General features: G+C 39.6%; 3 protein-coding genes across 6 annotated transcripts in view; all 3 read left to right on the top strand.

Moving 5' to 3' along the window:
* Window positions 1-2,414, top strand: part of Cngl (Cyclic nucleotide-gated ion channel-like) — a 29,749-nt gene extending 27,335 nt beyond the window's left edge. Inside the window, exon 19 of the mRNA XM_070218816.1 lies at window positions 82-2,414. Within this exon, the coding sequence (XP_070074917.1) occupies window positions 82-1,023 (942 nt within the window). The 3' untranslated portion in view covers window positions 1,024-2,414. The remainder of the gene's footprint in view (window positions 1-81) is intronic.
* Window positions 2,415-5,220: 2,806 nt separating this feature from the next.
* Window positions 5,221-10,888, top strand: LOC108054093 (WSCD family member CG9164). The gene is made up of 5 exons (XM_017136853.2): window positions 5,221-5,677; window positions 8,148-8,300; window positions 8,814-8,940; window positions 9,004-9,372; window positions 9,912-10,888. The coding sequence occupies exons 2-5, from the start codon at window positions 8,166-8,168 to the stop codon at window positions 10,232-10,234; spliced, it is 954 nt and encodes a 317-aa protein (XP_016992342.1). The 5' UTR covers window positions 5,221-5,677; window positions 8,148-8,165; the 3' UTR covers window positions 10,235-10,888.
* A 1,781-nt stretch (window positions 10,889-12,669) lies between these two features.
* The window catches only part of acj6 (abnormal chemosensory protein 6), a 35,623-nt gene continuing 33,542 nt past the window's right edge, over window positions 12,670-14,750 (top strand). For all 4 annotated transcript variants that reach the window (XM_017136838.3, XM_017136837.3, XM_017136836.3 and 1 more), the window contains exon 1: window positions 12,670-13,164. In XM_017136838.3, coding sequence (XP_016992327.1) covers window positions 13,039-13,164 — 126 coding nt within the window. In that variant the 5' untranslated portion in view covers window positions 12,670-13,038. The remainder of the gene's footprint in view (window positions 13,165-14,750) is intronic.

Below are 14,750 nucleotides of genomic sequence, written 5' to 3'. Positions count from 1 at the left end.
AAAAATCCGTTATAAATTTATATTAATTTTATTTAATGTGTGTTACATTTGACTAATCCTTTAATCCTTTCCCTGTTGCAGCGCGGGGACTCCCTGGACACGGTCTTCACCTCATCGCCGCCCATTGGGGGCGGCAGGCGCAGCATATCGCCGGGCCCGAGTCGCCATCACGCTGCCTCGGCGAACGCCCTGAACTGCCCGAGCAGCTACTACGGCGGACCCGGTGGCTCCCTCTCCCTCAGCTCCCGCCACGCCCAGAGCCACCCGAGCTTCTACTCGGGGCAGAGCTCCCAGCAGGGCAACGGACGCAGTGGTCGCAGTAGCAGTGGCTATCGCGAGTGGAGCGGTGGAGGAGGAGGCGGCGGCGGAGGTGGAGGAGCGGACAGCGGATCAAACAGTGCCGTCATGGTGGCGGATGTGACGGGCAATCTGGCCCGCTTGTCGGACAGCGTGATCCTGGACATTGGCGAGAGCTCCAGTTCGAGCTCCTCGTCCAGCAAAATCAATATGGCCGAGGTGGAGGACGACGACGACGACGACGAGGAGGAGGAGGAGCTAGATCCAGCGGCGCGTCTTCCCGGCGAGGATGAGGATCTAAACGACACTGGTGGTAGATCCGCTAGCCACAACGACTGGGAGGTGCGGATGCTGGCCGCCGAAATGGAGCGGCAGGAGCGCAAGCGGGGCCACTCCCTCAATCCCGACAATCTCGGCGAGCTGAGGCACTGCAGCACTTTCCTGCGGCGCCGCCGGAAGTTCAGCGACACCGAAACGGAGTTCAGTGAGACGGACATGGAGGAGCAGCTGGCCAGGTCGCGATCTTCGGTGGATCCGCCGACGACGACGACTGGAGGAGGAGCCTCGGGCTCTGGAGGAGCCACCTCCACATCCACTTCCCTGGGTCACCAGAGCGGCAGCCAGCGTCCGAGGGCCTCGAGCTTGGATCAGTTCAATCTGCGCTACGGGATCGGGCGCGGAATCTTTAAAGCAATGAGCATCGACCGTGATAAAGACAAGCTTTGAGAACTATAATCACGACCAAATCGAAAACGAAATCTTACCAGTTCCCCAGATGCCCATTCCCAAAACCCAACCCCAACCAATCGCAACCAGAAGCAAGTTACAACCGCAGACAACCAATAAGCAATGGAATTAGGACAGTATTACCGTGGTACAAGAACTATGTATATGTATATGATATAAAGAAAAATGAAAACTAAGGATATGTGAGGACATATAGATCTATATTCTATATATGTTTAGCCCTAACGAAAAAAACGCCCCCAGCAAAAAGAGATCGATATATACAGATATACACGTATAAAGTAAAGCCCGAATGAGATATATATATAGATATATATATATATATAAATGAAATGTAGAATTAACGAAAGCAAACTACTACTAAAAACCGAGAAACAACACACAAATAGCCAGAGAGTGTTCCCACCCCTGTTCGAAATCATCATCCTAAGCACTATACCCATTTTAACCGGAGGTTATCTTTGTCCGCTTAAGGGAGCTTTGTCCGTTTGAAATTTTTTACTCTTTGGTTAACGTATTAAATTTAATTTATAAATTCCTAGCTGAATTCAAATTATAAACTAGTTGTCCGTTAGTTAATTTAACTGTTACTTTTCCTTGTTCCGGTTAAATTCTTCTAAAATTCGTGTGACCTTGTGAGTGAGTGTTTGCAAGTGTGTGTGTGCTAGAAAGAGATGATAATTCCCACATTAAACCGTCCTGAAAAACGTCCATGCCCACGATGTGCATGTTTGTTCATTTTGTATGTATCTGCAACTCTGCAACCACTGTGCATCCCAATTATCTGGATCCAAACCCAAATCAGCTTTCAGTTTAGCTTGTGGACAACGGGGGCCTGGGTCTCTCTACAGATGTATATACCTCTTATTGTTAGAGACTATGGAACATATATATACATATATATTTTAAGTACGTACATATATATATATACACAGAAATATACATAGTTATATATCTATATATGAACTAGTGTAATGAAAACCGAAAGCTTTAATAACATATATAGAGAACTATTTAAGAAACATTTTAAATACTAATCGATTCGGACAAATGTTTTTGAAATAGAACAGGCCAACAACCCATTTCCAAAACGAACAAACAAAGAAACAAGCAAATACACCAAAAAGACACATACACATAAGGCATACCTACACCTGCATACGAATATCTAAATATAGAGCCTATAATATGCGTAGATTAGCGATTTACTTGTTACAAAGAAGAACACCCTCAGTTCGAGCTGTTAAGCCTATCTAAGCGTTAGTCGAACCTATCGAAAACTTAGACTAGCCCCCTCTATCCTACGATCCTACGATCCTACGCCCATGCATCCATTCGGTTTCGTTCACCCGATCTCACGCTTGCCCTTTGACCTCCCACTCCTTCCACTAACTAGAGACACTATCTCGCTATAAGAAGGGCAACCCTAGCACTTAAGTAGTTTAGTGCAACTCAAGATCTCTTTCGAAACCGAGCATCTCCCTTCTACCAAGCAAAAAAAAAATAAAAAATGTATCTCAAGACTACATATTTGTAGGAACAAGGAACACGATTGTTGATTGTTGTTGATTTTGCATTTGATTTATCGTTGCTCTGAACTAATCGCTTAACTAAAGACAGTTACTAGCCAAGGCCCTAGACGCACTCACTAATCTCAGACGGTAGAGTCCGTAGTGAAAAGTTAGACACCCAACTCTAGAGTTTCGTAGTTTCAACTAGCCGCAAAAAGGATGTTAAACTGTACTGTACTCTACTCAAGCCACTTACTATCGCTCTGGCTATCTTGGCTATCGATAACTATCGTACTGTACTAAGCGCACTAAGACACACACACACACACGCAAGGAACACAAACTCATACAATTTGGATAGAAATAGATGGAAAATCTATCCAAGTAACTGTTTCTCAGGTGGGGGAAATTCAGCTAGAAATCAGTCTTTATCGATGATTTTGTTTAAACATCGATAGGTACCGATTGCTAGCTAAAAACATCAGACTATCAAAGGGAAATCCGATTTTTTACAGATATGAATTTAAAAATGAAATTTTGTTTTACTATTCAGTTCTAAAAATCTACAAAAATGTTCTTCGATCTTTGGATAAATATATTTTGCCGACTATGATTTAAAACTTGTTATGAAACATCGTTTTTCCCTTCATAAACTGTCTTTCTCCACCAACTAGTCCACGATACAAGACCTGAAATTCAAGGAACAAGGAATTCTCAAGGAATTCTCAAACTTCACAAATGCAACAACTTAAATGGGTCACAGCCAGCTAAGCAGTCCAACTAAATGTAATAAGACAAACGACAAGCACAACAACACTTATGTAATTCAAGACACAGCCAGCAAAATGAAAATGAAAATGGAGCAGAAGTAACTCTATAAGGTTTTGATTTAGTCGTTTATCGGGTTCCTTTGTTGAAAGAGGCCAGGGAAAACCATTTAAATTGAATTACATACGCCAGGGACCACAAAATGTTTTTTTGTCTCTTTTTTATAAAACAAAAACCAACAAAAAAAGCCAAATGTGTAAACACAAAAAGGGAAAACCTAGCAAGTTAAATGATAATAAAGCCATAAAAAGAGAGAGTATGTTATCGACCAGAAGAAGGTAGCCGATCGATAGATCGATCATCGATAGATATACCCCCTAGCCAAGCACCCATTATATAGGCCCCCCCTTCCCGAACCCCTCTATATGTAATATTAACCTAAGTTCGCACCACTCACTCTCGGTTCAATTGTTGTCAGCCAACGAAAAGCTATGTGAGTCAATTATGTATATGGATGATCATTGTTTTAATCGAGAGATTGTTTTTAACGATACGACCTATGACCTATGACCTACCCCGTATCTGTATCTGTATCCGTATTGTACTATATTGCATTGAATACCGAATACCAAATACCACATACCGCGGATTGTTGTCGTTGTTGATTTTAAATTAAATATTACATTTTAAATTGCTCGTCTTTAAGTTACCGATATTTTTATACATTAGTTTAAGGTAGCGCATAATGAGTCCCACGAGTCTAGAGTAAATTCCTATATAAATGTATAAATACATGTTATATATATTTTTTTCTCCTAATTGCTAATTTCGCAACGTTGACCGAATACTAAACAGAATGTACTTATAGTGAAATTATACGCAAAAGATAATTTAAACGAAACTAAATTGAGAACTAAACCCCAAGCAAGCAAATGAAAAAGCAAAAGCAAACAAAGAAATTAGCACATGTTAAAGAAGCGCAAATAAAAAAGTGAAATACTTAACACAAACTTGCCTTCGGTTGCGAGTTACTTTGTAGTGTGCCAAATCTACATCATATCAACTTTTACTCACCACAAGGTATGATGTTGCTGCAAAATAATACGATCCTAAGTACGAACCCAAAAACAAACCGATGAGGCAAGTGCAAGCAAGTGAAATCCCCGTGCAGGCAAGGTGAAATATGAAATATGAATTATGAAAGAGAATTCGAAATCGAAGCAAACAAAACTTATTTGAATAAAAGAGAAAAAAAAAGTGACAAGGAGTGTTTTTTTTTATTTTCCAGAGATACATTATTCTGGGTTTAAAGTTTTAACCAGTCAAGTATCATTTTGTTATGAATAAATAAATTTGGTATTTGAAAATTGAATATTTATAATTTTCATTAAATAACTGATTTGATAAAACATCTAGTTGATATTTTTGAGTATGGAGTATGGTAGAATGTGCCCCTTATCATATCAAATTTAAATGCATTTTTGTTTTTGTTTTGTTTTACAGATCATTTCCTATGGAAAGTACAAAAAATTTAACAATAAAGTTCTTCAGACTCCAGAAAAGTTATAAAAGCAGTGTTCCATTTGAAATAAGCTTATTTTAGGCTTTTTATTTTGGGGACTCAATCAATTGAAGTTTGTTTGTTAAAGACGCCACCTATGGGGCACTGTGAGAAACTCTTGACGAGTTAAGCGCCTGCGCAGAGTTTTGAAAATCGCAAAAGCCCTTAAAAAACGAGGCCCAGCTGATGATGGTGATAAAAAGGGGTTGCTGGCGGAGCTTACAGCTTGCGGTGGTGGCAACGCTGCAGAAACAAAAAGCTTTCCGTTCATCCCCCGAATCAGCGATGCTGCTTGGGATTCCGCCAGAAATCAGAAGTTCAGAAATTCAGAAATTCTCGGACACGCAGCACACACAGAAAAGTCGACGGATTTCGTATATTTTTTAGCTAGCGGCAGCGACTGCGCCCCAAACATTGCGCATACGACGTGTGGGCACGAAATAAATAGTTCACATTTGTTTTGCTGCCGTTTTTTGTTTGTTTGGCCCTGTTGGCTAACGATTGTTGTTGCTGCTGCCGGATTTTGTTTGTTTTTTGTTCCCAGTGATTTTTTTTCCTGTAAAGCAAGTGCAAGTGTGTTTTGCAATGTGTGGAGCTGCTTGGTGTTTTTAAAACGAGAGTCCTGTGACTCCCCTTATTTATCAGAAGGATTGCGAATTTTCTCGTTTGACATGTAGCTGGGATTCTGATTCTGATTCTGGGCGTGTGTTCGTGTCGGTGGTTCTGTGGCTGTTGTGCTGTGCGGGAAAACGGGAAAAAGGAAAACGGGGGCAAGGATCCGGAATCGGTATCGGTAAGTTGTACAAACATTCGCACGAAATTATTTGTTTACATCGAACAAATGGGCGATACGAAAATGTGCGAAAGAATGGCAAAAATTCGAAATGTACTATCAGCGATTTTTCCGCATTATTTTCGTTTACCGAACCCATTGTTTATTTGATCGCCCTTGCTGTGTGTGCTTATTTTTGATTATTCCGCACATTTGTTTGGCTTTGGCTCTCGCAATCAAAATGCATATTTATGGGGAGGGAGCTCTTGATGGGTAAACCCCCTTTTTTTTTATGGGAGGGGGCCTAGCATTATGTAAACCTGTGGGCTGGGCCTTCGTTCCACCTGCATTGCCCATTCAGCTTTTCTGATATTCTGCGCTAATGTGCGTGGCTTTTGTCTGATTTATGCCGCAAAACAATCAAATTATTGCCAGAGAACAAGCAGCGAACCAACCCCTTCTCACCCCCCCTCCGAATATCTTGTGGTGCCCATTTTTTATGATATTTCTCTATTTCCCTTTTGCGGCTGCCGAGCCATTTCATTATATAGTCGCTTGCAGGCACTGAGAAAAATTAAAAAAAAAATAAAAAACACTTGGAAACATTACACAGTAAACCATTTAGGGTAAAAACAAATTTAAGAAATCGTAAAGAAAAAATAAAATAAAGTTTATATATGTACTATTTGTCACTCTAATTGTGGTTGCTCATTGATCGGAAGAGAAATACATTGTCGTTGTCTTTGCCCCGCAATATAAAGCCAAATAAATATCTATTATGACGATTGAATTTAATTGGAATTTATTGGAATAAATAAAGTTGCCAAAAGGCTGGCAGCGTCAACAAAATAATTAGCATAGATCTTGAAAAATATATTTTTTTTATTATTTATTAATTAACACTTGAAAACAATGAAACGTATAAATTAGCAAATATTTAGGGTAGACAAAGATTTTAGAAAATTTTTTATTTCATGATTATTAATTTTCGTGCATTTATACAATTTTTTTATATTCTCTTTTGAATGGTTTTTGTTAATTTTCCCCAGTGTACCTTTAGCTTTCCTATTTTTTATGCCGCTCTCCTTTTTTCCGCCTTGGGTTTTGTTTTTGTTTGCGTCTTGTTTCAGCGTTGAACTAGTTTTTGGGCCACCACCATTCAGCACCACCGTGGATGTGAAAGTGGATGTGAATGTGGGGTGGGTGGTTCAAGAAGTTCCGGGGTGTTTCGCGTTCTTCACCCCGGAAGAAGTGCCCGTATCTTATATCATCATCCAGCGGCTCCACTGCGGTTTTTTTTTCTATACATTTTTTGGGCCAGGCCAAAGTGTATCGGTCGGTGGCTCAAGGATCCGGATAGGCCAAGGACGAAGGACGAGGACCTTTCTGGCACCCCTCGCCGCCTCTGCCCAGCTGTTGCATAAATTTTCGCATTTAGCTGCTTGTCTTTCGCATGTGTGTGCGTGTGTGGGCCATGCATGTGTGTGTGTGTGTTTGTGACGGGGTGTCCTTTTGCGGATTTCGTGAGCGTTTTATGCAGCTCAAGGAATTCCGTTGAAGGCATGACAAGGCTTTTATTCTCTTGCTCCCCTTACCCTCCACTGATGCCCTTTTTTACAAGGGGTATTTAAGGCTTTATTAAGAAGTGTTCTCCAGCACAAAGTCTCTTCTTATCTTCTGAACAGGTCGAGATTATCTTTAATCATTGTATGAAAGCAGCTGCTTTTGATTGTAGTGCAGAAGCTGAGGTATAATAGGTATAATAAAAACTTAAGCTTAATTATCTTAGATTTTGAAAGCATTTTTTTCCATTTATACTAATGTTAGTTTAGATATTTTGAATTTTTTATAAATAATATAATCTGTATAAAACTATTTGCATATATATTATATTATATTATATTATATATTTCAATATTTTTTTGTTAAAATTCCTTTTTTTTCTGAAATGTATAAATAACATTTTTTATTTAATTTTTTTATAATTTTTCCAAATTACTTGCGTTGTTTAACTTTCTCCACCTCTAATGATTATTGGCCATTAGTCAACCAGGGGGACCTCTATCAATATGTAAGACACCATATCAATCATTTGAGGACCCAAAAAAAAATGAAGTCAGCGTGGAAAAGCCTCTGGGTGGGCTTTTCCTTTTTCTCAATTTTCATTTGCAACCCAAACTCAAGTCTTCGCTGTTGTCACTGACTGGCCGACTGTCGAGTTGTCGGGGTTACCAAGTTGGAGCCGTTTTCGGGCCAAGTTAGTCAAGTTGGCCAAGTGAGAGAGCTCGCGGAAATGGAAATGGCTTCTGGTCCTTTCGCATTTTTGTTTCGTTGTCATAACAAAATCAACAAAACATAAACCGAAATTGATTCGGCTTGTGAAACAGATAATTGGCTTCATTAATGCGAGCATGTTCATTTGAATTATTTTTACATACAAAAAATAGAATCTGGAATCCAAAACCAAACCCGATTATATCTCGCATTTCAGTAATGCAAAGACGGCGATATGGCACTACAAGGCTGGCGCTTTTTCGGTGTCTCGGCAACCATCATCATCTACATAGGCGGCGTCCTGTTCCTGTCCATGAACAACATACCCGGCTCGCATCCCAAAAGACCGCGCATCGAACGCTTCGCCGAGGTGAGTCACGAATTTTCCCTAAATTTAATGGGCAAAAAAATGAACGAAAATAGCAGGAAAATATTCGATAATATCCTTAAATGTTCTGCTATAATAATAAATAATATACGTAAATAATTCAAGTGTATGGATTGAATGTCGTTAATCGCGACTTATTGGCTTTTCTATAGCCTTAAAAATAATTCGTTTAGCAAAAGCACACATGCAAAAGCAAGATGACTAACGTCGTACAAGTAAATCCGACCTTTTACAGCCTTTCATTAATAAATAAAATTTTTAAATCAGCTGTAAACATAAATAAATTTGTAAAAGTATTTATAATTAATTCCGGCTTAAACATTTGATTTCTAACTCAGCATTATTTTGCCTCAAAATAAATAAATATATTTACACTTTTTATCTAATAATAAATAAAGTGCCTTAAAAATGTATAATGTACTTTAAAAGAATATATTTTAATTTCAAAGATACTCCATTAACTATTAACTTTTTATTCCCCTTTTTAACCCTCAGTTCCCCAGCTTTCATAGTCCTCGGTTTCCGATGCCCAGCCGCAAGATGACGATACGCTGGTGTCGCGACCTGAAGTACATAAATCGAGATCTTCCAATCTACGCGGACTACAAGGCCGACTTCTACAGTGAGTATTGGAGTGGCTCCACCAGCTTTTCATCCCATTTAACCCCGTTTTCGAACCCCCTAGCGGCCCTGCCCAGCGACATGAGCGCCGCCCTGCAATCCCTGCCGGCGCTAACCGCCTTGGCCAGTTTCCCCGGCAGCGGAAACACCTGGCTGCGCTACCTGCTCCAGCAGTCCACCGGCATCCTGACGGGCAGCATCTACAAGGACTACGGCCTGCTGAAGACCGGCTTCCCCGCGGAGAACGTCTGCAACAGCTCAGTATTACTGGTGAAGACCCACGAGTGGGGCAGCAAGGCGTGGGCGCCCTTCGCCAAGGCCATCCTGCTCGTCCGCGATCCGGAGAAGGCCATCATCGCCGAGTTCAATCGCCAGAGCGGCGGGCACATCGGTTTCGCATCGCCGGATCGCTACAAGCGCACCAAGGGAAAATGTAGGTCTTCTCTGGGCTCTGGGAAATATAATATCATAGTTATGCATAGGGGGTCACTAACTAATTAAGTCTAATTGGGGCAATTATGATTTGGAAGCTATTAGGCTGGTCGTTAATTATATTGCCGGGCTCATTCTGTTTTATTTTGTCGCTTTGGAGGTGCTTTTAAGTAATGATATTATACTAGATGATTTTAGGATTTTACAGTATAACAATTTTCCAAGCATACATTTTTTATTCCATCATTAATTGAAAAATTAGTAAAAAGTGAAAATTCCATTTCGTTTTTCTATCAATACCTATCGAAATGTAGAAGAAAGTTTTTAAATCGGACCATTTATTAAAAAGTTATGCGCAAATAAAAGTGAGTGAATGCAAGCAGTGCAAGCAGTGGATTTACTGCTTGCACTCCCTTTAGCTTAGTAACGGGTATCTGATTTTTCTAGATTTTTTATTTAATAGGTTTAAATAAATTTAAAACTTTTAAAGCAGTTTTTACAATATGTTTTCGATTATTTAAGAATATATTTCCCTTACAGATTGGCAGCAGTTCGTGAGCAATAAGCTCAAGGGCTGGGAGGTGATGAACCTCAGCTGGGCGCGCAACTTCACGGGCAGCATCAAGGTGGTGTTCTACGACGACCTCGTTCACCACACCGAACGGGAGCTGCGATCGATCCTCGAGTTCCTGCAGTTTCCGGTCAACGAGCAGCTGATGCGGTGCGCCATCATGCGGAAGGAGGGCATCTTCCGGCGGAAGAAGCGGCTGCTGAACTTCGATCCCTACACGGAGTCCATGCGGGCGGAGGTCCAGGAGCGTCGGCGCATCGTCTACGGTTTGCTGGGGCGCCAGGAGCCATAGGATAAAGGATATAATATATACTATAGAAGAACTCTGGGCAACGAGATGGGAAATCGAATTCGTACCACCAAGAATACAAAAAGAAAGAAAGCACAAATTGCAACCAAGATGCACAAGGCAACCGGAATTGCATTCATCAAGCGATTTGTAGGACCACACATAGATCTCACCTGGAAATAGTCCCCCAGAATTTCGCCACCCCCACCCGAATCAGATCCCAATCGTTTGCTGCTCGCTTGGCGCATTAGTTCAAATTTTTTTGTGTTTTGTGTTTAACGTTTAAGCATTAGGTATGATATATTTTATTATTATATAGAGACGCATAACTTTAGGTTATTGTACGTACGTATTTGGTATATAGGCTATACAACAAGGTATTATGATTCCTGAACGAATTTATGAAATTCATTATAGGCCATGTTGTGCTTCATCGCTCACCCAACTCAACGCAACTCAACTCAACTCATCCGCAACTTATCCTTTGGCCACGTTGAGGTCCCATATTAGACTATCCTTGTAAAAAGTTTTATACACGACTCTACAATAACTTGTGAAATATTAACAATGGAACGTATTAGGTAATTGTACAAAAACGAAATCGAAAAACCAAAAAAAAATCGAATGAGAAACAATGAAGTGGATTTAAAAACCGAATGCGAAAGTTTCTTTTACTTTTTGGGTTGGATTTTGAGCAGGCTTTTGGGTCCTGAGAGCTTTTCTTCTTTTCAGAGCCTATGAGAAAACGAATTAAGCTAGGAAAAGTCCTTGAAAAGGATTTAAAATGGCTTTTGCGAGCTTTCAGGATCTCCTTAAAAGCTGACTAAGCTTTCGAAAGCTTGAAGGATTCTGTTTAAAAGCTCTTCGTTGTGTTCGTTTCTTTTTTACAAGCAATATGGTTTCACGCATAGATGGCGCCACAATGACGATTTTAATAACTGTTTAAATTGTTTTTGAAATTATATTTTTTAGGTGTTTTTAAAAAGAGAAAAATATATTTATGTTTTTATTTATTTAATATAATATAATTTATATAATTTAATATTTTTTTCTGCGCTACAAGCAAATTCGAATTTAAATCTAATAAACGAATTATGAAATTAGTTGGCTAAAAAACTGCATTACAATAAAAATAACAGTCTCCAACTTTGTACCTATAAATAACAAATATTATAGGCAAAATAAAAATTGAATAAAATAAAATACGTTTTTATTACTCTTTTAAAAATCATTTAATTTTATAACTTTTATTTTATTTTAAATATTTTTTTACATATTTAGGTAATCCTCAGACGAGGAACCCTGTCAAAGGGCTACTTAAATGGGCGCACCCTGTATGTGATTTGCCATGCTGCATGCTTTTAACAGTTGCACTGCAACAACTAGGCCTCCCTCCCCCTTTGAACTGACCCACCTGCTGGCTATCCCTGACCCACCCCCTCCTCCAGAACCCCCCCTACCCACTACCCCCTCCCATATCCCCTTTCCCCACTCACATGCCCGCCCATTTTTGTTTTGGCATTGTTGGCTGCCGCGTTGGCGTTTTGTGCCTTTTGTTGAGGCTCAGCCGCCACCCACAGAGGCCCCTCAAAAATCGACAAAAAAAAAAAAGGCTAAAAATGCGGAGAAAAAAAGAAAATTGTGCCATATGCTGGACGCGGGGCATTGCGATGCTCGGTATTTTCGGAAAGGTTCGCCAGGGGGTGGGTACTACTGCCACCCACTACCCACTTTTAGCCCACTTTTACCCACTCACCAGTAAGCACTGCGCAGTCGCCGCACCACCGAACAACGCCTGGCATTGGCTTCGTCAAGTTTGGAAGGATACGCCGGGTAGAGACACACCGACGACTGCCCAATTCCAGCTGAACGAAGGCGCCGGCAGCGCTGCCCGCCCGCGATGGGCGACCAATCAAAGGTCGCCGCCTGGCTTTGCTCGCATTATATAAGCGCAGCGGTGGCCATTTTGAGCCAGCCCAGAAGCGGGGGACACGCCCACGCTGATAAATAATGAAAACATGTCGTCCGCCCCATTGAAAATAAACTCTGAAGTTAGCGAAACTCATCATAGAATTCTTTATCACAACACAACGCGCGCGCTTGTCTAGTTGTGAAATCTGTGTTCGTCCTGTGCGCTGGCGTTTTTCTCAGTTTTCGTTGTCGAAACACACAAAAGCGGCTCAATAATCTAAATAAATATTTATATATATATATATATATATATATCTAGTTTGAATAGCGCGGCGGTACAGCGGTCAAGCGGTTGAAGCGGTAGAGCGGTACGTTTAGATCAGATTGCAAGGAAGTCGGACGTCGGTAGTTGGGAAACGCGGGTCCACAGCTACGCAGCGGTAAACAGTTCGATCGCCGACGCCAAACCGTTTAACCGTTTCATTTGGCGAGTGCGCGCTTTCCTCGATTCAATTGCAGTCCCAACAATCCAAAGAAAATCAAATCAATTAACCGACGGCGGCCAAGTTAGTTAGCAAAAGTCAACATTTTTTTACTGTGATTTTTTTTGCTCAGTTTGTTGTCCAAAACGCGTTCAAAAATCAGAAACTAACCGGCTTGAGGAAATACAAAAATAAATTCGAAAGTGAAAAGTGAAAAAAAGGAAAAATAAGAATAAGAAAAGAGAAGAGAAGGGCGCAATAGAGCGGGCCCAGTGCATTCGATTTGATCTGTTGATGTCCTGCATGCAGGACACGCGCTAAAGCTGTCCCAGTAAGTGCTTCAAAATTTACTCGCCAACCACTTTCGACGCCTCCAGGGCGTTCAAGCTGGAGGAGGATTTCGTCGGCGGCTGCATGACAATGTCGATGTACTCGACGACGGATAAAATGAAAATGTCAGCGCCCAGTTGTTTTCCAGGACGCTACAGTCCCTCCTATCGAAGTTCGGAGCAAATGCGACGCTGCATGCCAAATCCATCTGTAAGTATTCGAGTGAGGGTCTTAAAAAACCCCCTACGACCAATCTAAATATTTAAGGGGAATCTGGAGTCCCCGAAATCCCATTGATAGGATCTTGTTCCTACGGTTTTTTCACCTGCTATTTAACTATATACTATGGTATGGGAATAATGTTAATAATAATAATAAAGAAGCTGTGCTCTGCATAGTATGCTTTATAAGGAAATTATTTCACTTTGAAATAAGCGTATTTTCATGGTATTAACATTTATACTACTTTTATATATGGAGTCTCGAATCCCTTTGATACGATCTACTTCTTACGTTTTTTTTAACCCACGAGCTATTTTTATATCAATCTTTAGAAAGAAGTAATGAAGAATACGTTTGTATCGTAATAAAGATTTTAGGACTTTGGTTAATATTATGGGATAGGATATGATTCATAGAGAAAATAATTTCACTTTAAAATATGCGTATTTTCATGGTCTTACTATTAATATTACATTATCATTAGACGTCGGATTGTATATAAAATCCCTTTTTTTAAACCTCTCAAATTTTGCTGTAAGTCGTGTTTAGAAAGTGATTCAATTCATTTTCCGACGTCTAGCTATCATTTTAATAAATATTGCTACCAGCCATCATTATTTCTTACGAAATATTATAAGAGATTAAGTTTATTTGTTTATTGCATTTCTGATATTTGACACTGCTTTTGAGGACCTAATTAGGCTTACTATATTTGTACAATTAACGCATTTGCACCTGTAGTAAATTATCACTTATAAGACAGTTATTATACTACGGAATATCCTTCCTTCTACAGATTCACATCTCGTCATCTTGCGATTCTCTCGAGGTATGATTTTCACATTAGTACACATTTTCTTCACAATTTCCCCGAGTCATTGATTCGAGTCAAATGGATTTAGCAATGGGGTGACAATCACAAAACTTCAAGTCATCTTAATCTTAGTCTGCTTATACACATTTATTATATTTAATTAACTTGTTCTTGAGAGTATCAGTTTTCGAGATGAGGTTAAATCATCAAAGAAAAAAAGATATCTGAAAATTAAAAAATAGGTTTAGATAATTGCCTTATCTATTAAAGCCTTTCTATAATAGCCTCCATTTATCCTCGTATGGGAAAATCTTTTTTAAAACGCATTTAAGTCCCAACTAAACCGTTCCATTACAATATTAATTGCCTGAAATGATTGCTTAATTCCTTAACATCAAATTTAAGGCGATACTCAGTTCACCCTATTCATAAAATCAATTGAATAATCCGCTTGATTCTCTAAAAATGCTGCAAAAAAATCTTTTATAAAATATTTCTAAATAATAAATATAAATTTCCCAAAAAAAAAAAAAACGTGTCTGCTTAAAATTTTATTAACTGTTCGAATACATTGCTAGTTCTGAGTTAAATTTTAATAAATTTATTAATATAATAAGAAATATTTCCGCCTTAAAAAAAAATCATATAATGATGACTGTTTTTTTCTCCTAAAGACCAAGTTAATTACAATATCAAAAGGGGGAAAGTTGTCATTATCAAAGCGACCTGTTCCTGTGACCCGCAAATATGAGCTCCATTC

The sequence above is a fragment of the Drosophila takahashii genome, chromosome X (genome assembly GCF_030179915.1).
Source record: "Drosophila takahashii strain IR98-3 E-12201 chromosome X, DtakHiC1v2, whole genome shotgun sequence".
Lineage (NCBI taxonomy): Eukaryota > Metazoa > Arthropoda > Insecta > Diptera > Drosophilidae > Drosophila > Drosophila takahashii.
The sequence above is the reverse complement of the archived record's forward strand: the minus strand, read 5'-3'. Positions and strand labels throughout refer to the sequence as shown.

Excerpts from the sequence above, each read along its gene's own strand:
- LOC108054093 (XM_017136853.2), top strand. The coding sequence starts at position 8,166 with ATGGCACTACAAGGCTGGCGCTTTTTCGGTGTCTCGGCAACCATCATC. Across the intron at positions 8,941-9,003 it reads CTACAAGGCCGACTTCTACA|CGGCCCTGCCCAGCGACATG; the intron begins GTGAGTATTGGA and ends CGAACCCCCTAG. Across the intron at positions 9,373-9,911 it reads CAAGCGCACCAAGGGAAAAT|ATTGGCAGCAGTTCGTGAGC; the intron begins GTAGGTCTTCTC and ends TTTCCCTTACAG.